Source organism: Octopus bimaculoides, chromosome 2 (genome assembly GCF_001194135.2).
Source record: "Octopus bimaculoides isolate UCB-OBI-ISO-001 chromosome 2, ASM119413v2, whole genome shotgun sequence".
In the NCBI taxonomy this organism is placed as follows: Eukaryota; Metazoa; Mollusca; class Cephalopoda; order Octopoda; family Octopodidae; genus Octopus; species Octopus bimaculoides.
The window spans coordinates 34,170,863-34,176,742 of NC_068982.1; the positions used below are offsets into that span (position 1 = coordinate 34,170,863).

General features: G+C 33.3%; 1 protein-coding gene across 1 annotated transcript in view; it reads right to left on the reverse strand.

Annotated features, from left to right (window-relative positions):
* The window catches only part of LOC106868104 (eukaryotic translation initiation factor 3 subunit J-A), a 29,507-nt gene that overhangs the window by 20,032 nt on the left and 3,595 nt on the right, over positions 1-5,880 (reverse strand). Inside the window, exons 3-5 of the mRNA XM_014913226.2 lie at positions 4,248-4,308; positions 3,261-3,349; positions 1,262-1,370 (exon numbers count right to left, since the gene is read on the reverse strand). Coding sequence (XP_014768712.1) covers positions 1,262-1,370; positions 3,261-3,349; positions 4,248-4,308 — 259 coding nt within the window. The remainder of the gene's footprint in view (positions 1-1,261; positions 1,371-3,260; positions 3,350-4,247; positions 4,309-5,880) is intronic.

The following is a 5,880-nucleotide window of genomic DNA, read 5'->3' on the forward strand; positions in this document are numbered from 1 at the left end:
AAAACAGCTGAATTTTGTTACCTGGATGACCTGAGCATAAGTGAATACCAGAAAAAGATGGGGGGAAAAAAGCTCAGGAAGTTACTGCAACTACTAACAAGGATTTTAATTTTAGAGTGAAGGGAAAACTGTATGTTTGTGTACAAAGTACACAAGCACAGTTGCGAAACACAAGTATTGGATGGTGAGGATATATGAAGGCTGGAGAGAAAAGGGGGATTTAAGAGGAACGGGATATAGTGTGCAACAGAGGCTTCATTGGAAGACATACAGCACATATAGATAACAGCTTGGGAAAAGTGCCAAGATATCCAAGAGGAAAGTAGCTGTGGAAGATAAAAACTGAGGAAATATGGGTAGAAATGGAGGAAACTGATTTGATCTTGAAGAATGAACTCCCTAAAAAAAAAAAAACAAACAAGATGGAAAAGGTTTGTTCAATTCATGCAAGCATGGAAAATGGACATAATGATTTCTAATAAGAAACAATGCAAACAAAGGATTCAGCAAGCAGGTAGAAGTACACCAGGACTCAAGTTCTCAGCAAAACTCTATTTATTTTCCTACTCAAAACCATAATAGAGGAATCTAATACTGTTTGTTAAAGTGAACTGATGTATTGATTCTCATAACTGAATTTTTTGAAGATAGAAGAAATTCCTAACACAGAAACAAAGCTTAGAAGTCAAAAGGCCTTTAATTCAACCTAGCAAATCAAAAGTAGCAACTCCTTTGCTACTTGGGAAACAACTATGCTTGGTAAGCTTCCTATATGTACTTAACAGCTTTGTAACTTAGGTACCATTATTAGCAATGGTGGGGAGTGCTCTGAAAGCATAATAGCAAAAATAAATGGTGGGTTGAAAGTTTAAGGAGCCACTGCTACTGTAGGCAACAAGATTCTTTGAGTAAAGGGTGGATTTTTGTGATATTTGTTTACAAAGTGTAATGTTGCATGATAGCAAAATGTAGGTATGGAATGCAGATAAAATACAATGGTAACAAAGAAATGAGTTGAGTTGGATGTGTAATGCTAGTGCTTAAGAAAGGCAGAGTCTATAACAAGAGAGAAAAACTCAGAATTAACAAAACAAAAGTAGTGTGCAACAGAGAATACTCCACTGATGCAGACATACAATGGTCATGAAGCATCAAGTTTTTACTATCCCTAAACAACGATGACATCAAACAAGAAAATCTATGTCAAAGTCAAAATCCATCAAACTCCAGTATTTGTTGAGAAAGCAGTTGAAATACATACCAAAAGCTTCTTTTGCTAATTTAAGGTCAGATTCTTCTTGAAGCTGCCTCCGCCGAAGTTTTTCAGCATTCGGATCTACTGGCGATTCAACTTGCTTACTTCTGGATTCCTTAAACAAAAAAAAGTTTTTTTTCAATCTAATAAGAAAGCTAAAATTTAAAAACTCAACTTCAACCCATGAAATCCTATCAGGAGCTTGTGTTAAGCTATAATATCCTTGCCACTAGGTAACAATACATAGGCCTTTTGACAGACAATTACAGTATCATGGAATTATATACTTCCTGATAAAGCTTTATATTTTAATTTATATATTTACCATAAAAAACTTTCTTGCACTGTCCAATTAAAAAGCTGCTTACAATCACTTGTTTTTAGTATTTTGGAGCCCCTTGTTCCCTGTTCATTAACAGAGACTACAAACTCTGAAGACAAATTTGAAGACTTTTCACTTTCAGTATATTCAAAATATAAAGAGAAAATGTTTTACTGTTTGTAGATGATACAAAGATTAACAATTTTAGTTTTCAATAATAGTAATTATGAAATTACAAAAAGATGTAATGTGAACCCAAACAAGAGTATGAAATGAAACAGATTTTTTAAAAAATACTTTTCTTTGCAGCATTTCCAATGGCAGGAAAATCAGCCAATATAAAGAAGGCTGATCAGAGTAATTGAGGGGAACAATTTCTAGTTGAGACTATACATAGCTTGTTTTTGACCATACCACCTGGTTAATGGTATAGTTAAAAATTAGTATTTTTATGCCCATTAATAGATATATATATATATATAGCAAAAACCTACAAACCTATCATGTTCTTAAGGTCAAAACTCACACTGTAAGAATATACAAGCATAACAAAGTTTAAGCCGAAGGATAAGATGCCTTTCTTGATACCAATCCTCACATTTTCAAGTAAAGTACTATTTCACTGGTCTTTCGCATATAGAACTACTGCTTATGAGGCATAAATACACACATATATTTTGGACTTCTGCAGCCTTTCCAGCAACCATATTTCATTCACAAGGCATTAGTCAACTTGATGCTATAGCAGAAAGTACTTACCCAAGAAGCTACACAATCTACGAAGAAAAGTAGAAAACTATCCAGAAGGCAGAGTTTCAAAATGAATGTGCATATATAATATTGTTTTAACATCCATTTATCCATGTTTACAAAGGCCAAACAAATTTCATGGACATTTTAAAACTGGATGATATTTCTGTTTCCAAGTAAGGTAATATTTCTCTCACACTCCTTCCATTACAAACAACACAGTGACTGGACGTATTGCTTACAACTGGCACACAGTGTCAAGACAGGGACATATATAATAGGCTTCTTTCTGTTTCTGTCAACAAAATCTAACTGCAAGGCTTTGGTTAGCTTGAGGCTATAGTAGATGTTGAGTATTGAGACTGAATCCAAAGCCACAGTTGTAAAGCAAGCTACCTAACAACACAGCTATGTTTATAAAAGAGAGGATGACTAATATATTAATCTAATGGCACCTGCCACTCCTCACTCTAACCCACTAATTCTGATTTTCTCAGTTTCTTTCCCAGCTTGCAACTGGTCTTGCAATAACTTCATCCTTCCACTCATTTTCATTTTACTTATCAGGCCATTCATTTTATTTGCCCTTACACTACTCCATTAGCTTGGCAGCAAAATATGTGAATGATGCAAAATGTTACAGATGGATGATCAAAGAAAATTATATAATAGCATCTTAAATGGAATTTATTCCATATTCATTACTGAAAATTGTATAGAAATGTTAATATTGAAACATTGGTAAGTCTTTTGGTCATCACCAATTTGTGTTATCACATGAAAAAGGTTAAAAATAGATTTTTTTAAAACTAAAATGTGCTCAACGAAATATAGAGAAGCAAGTAGGTTAAAAAATATATATTAAATTGAAATATTACAGATTTATACTCTTTGAAGAAAGACACACACACAAGCACACAGGGAGTAACTTACTTCATCTTTCAATTTTTCTTGTTGAGCTTCTTTTTCAGCTATGATTTCAGCTATGGGTCGTTTTTTCTTTTTTTGAAAAGCTCTAACACCTCAGAAGAAAAAGAAAAATACAGAGACAATTAGAGTGTAAGTGAAAAAACAAAACAAAAACGTACATTGAACTATGAGTGGATTAATATTGAGGAAATATTACTCTGAGTCTTATCAATTCCGATAACAAATTCATGTTAATACAAGAACCTCTAACAGTTTAGTTTTATATTAATCCAAAAAAATGTTGGCTTCTGTTATCAAAACACCTGTAACCACCCAAAATTACCCTATTCATATTTTAATGCGAATTTCAATGAAAATCTTCTTAGTATATTCATCAAAATATGATTACACTATGTAAACAATTGTTTACGCTGTCCAACATTTTACATGATAGCTGATTGCTACAAATTTTTGGAAATTTTTTTTCTTCCATTTTGAAATGTTTTTGAAAGAAAACAGAAAAATCTATAAAAATATATGGCAAACATAAAAACCACATGTGTCATTGTGAATCACATATTTCTATTTCCAAAAGTGACAATTCAGTGAGACAAATTCAATAATTTGCATGTCTTCTATATAAAAATTTTTGTTGTATTCTCACTGAATGTTAGCTAATGTATGCTAATGTTTAAACAAAACTATTTTATATTTTGTTGAATTTACCGGTATTTACCTGTAATTAGATTCACTCTGAGACAAAAATTATGAAATAGATTTGGTTAAGAACCTTTTGTTAAATTCTATTCCAAAAATCACATTAATATATTGATTGATAAAAAAGAGTTGTTTTATGAAATCCACGATTATTTTAGAATTTAATTGAAACACATAAGGGAACGAATAGGTTAATAAAAGTATATGAGCACTGATATCTACAAATATTGAAAATATACATACCTATAAATATTAAATTCATTATAAAAGTCTATAAGCAAGAAATCAACTTACTAGTCGTCATTTCCTCAGGTTTTACATCTTTCTTTTCCTCTTCATCATCCTCCCAATTATCCTATGAAAACAGATTTAAAAAAAAAAAAAAGAATATTCAAGGGACATTTAAAACAAAAGTATGTTCATTAAGAGCTGATCATAAAATTAAGATTTAATTAGATTTTCTTTTCGTTATGATACAACTCTACTGAATACTGAGCTGACCTGCAGAAACAGTAGGACAACATAAATGTCTCCAAAAATCATTTCAAGTGAACTGATAATGCAGTAGAGCTAATGAGACTGCATCTTCTATAAAAATATTTCTATTACACACAAACTGGTGCAGAGGACATTGAATTTTATTTTGACCAGGACCAACCATGCAAATCATTCAAATAGAAAGCATTTGGATAACAGGATTCATGACTGTTACAACTGCTTAAGACATTTGGGACCCTGAGAGAGAGGTTGTGGTAGTTTCGATCCGATGAAGATGGCCCTATGATCAAAGGCTTAAGAGCCACAACTATTGTCTTTCTGTATACTAGAGTCAACATTAATCATATATAATGTGTCTTTTTTTAAAGCAACAGGACATGACTTGAAGGAAGGGGGTTTGATATTTCCATAAAGTCAAGCAAATATATAGTGACTTCTTCAGTGGCTCGAGGGACTCGCAACGCAGTATGTACATACTGATATTCTTATTAGTCAGCTCACGAGAGAACATCCTGGAATGCTATATCAGCAGCCTTCCATGTGTTTAGTAATCTAAGCACATAAAAAGAGATGATGTAGACTTGATAACAACCTCTACGCCATGATACTTTTCTTCAGGTTCAATTTCTTTGTAGGCTTCTGCCTTGCCAGATCTGAAAGATACCGCTAAAGGTACAGAGGAGTGGTCTGACCAACTGAGATTAAGATACAACCTGTCTACATCAATTTAATCCAGTATATATCCACCTCTTGTAAATCATTCATTTTATACGTTTCGTCCATCATATTTTATTTACTAACTGCAGTCTTTAGCAAGTCTTACTTTCTTAAATCTTAACAGATTATATCAAATATTTTTGCATTAAAAACATCTTTCTTACAGGTAAATTGCTTCATAATTCCAAAACGGTTAATATACAAAATGTGAATATCATCATCATCTAGCGTCTAACTCTCACGTGATCTCAAAGCAAGGAGACTAACATGCACACACACAATGGGCTACTTTCAGTTTCCATCTACCAAATCCATTCACAAGGCTTGGCTTGGGAATCACATAGTGGGATTGAACACAGAACCATGTGGTCAGGAAGCTAAATATATATTCTATTATAAATTTGAGTGATGTTTCTGTTACATTTTTATGTTTGTTAATTCCTCCTAGACTTTTGGTGCAAGGACGAAACTCAAACCAGCAACTCCCCTAATCCCAGGGAATGTCCTAGGGGGTCTAGTTTTTATAGGGCTGCCTAATTGGGGCCCAACTACCCCCCCCCTATTTTTACTGCATTTTGAACTGAATACATGGCATTGGTGACCAAATCAGAGCAATGACAATGAATTTCATACTATGAACTCCAAGGAGTATTGTAAGGAGGTTCAGTTTTTGAAGGGCCGCTTAAATGGGGGCCCCACTGACCCCCCCCCC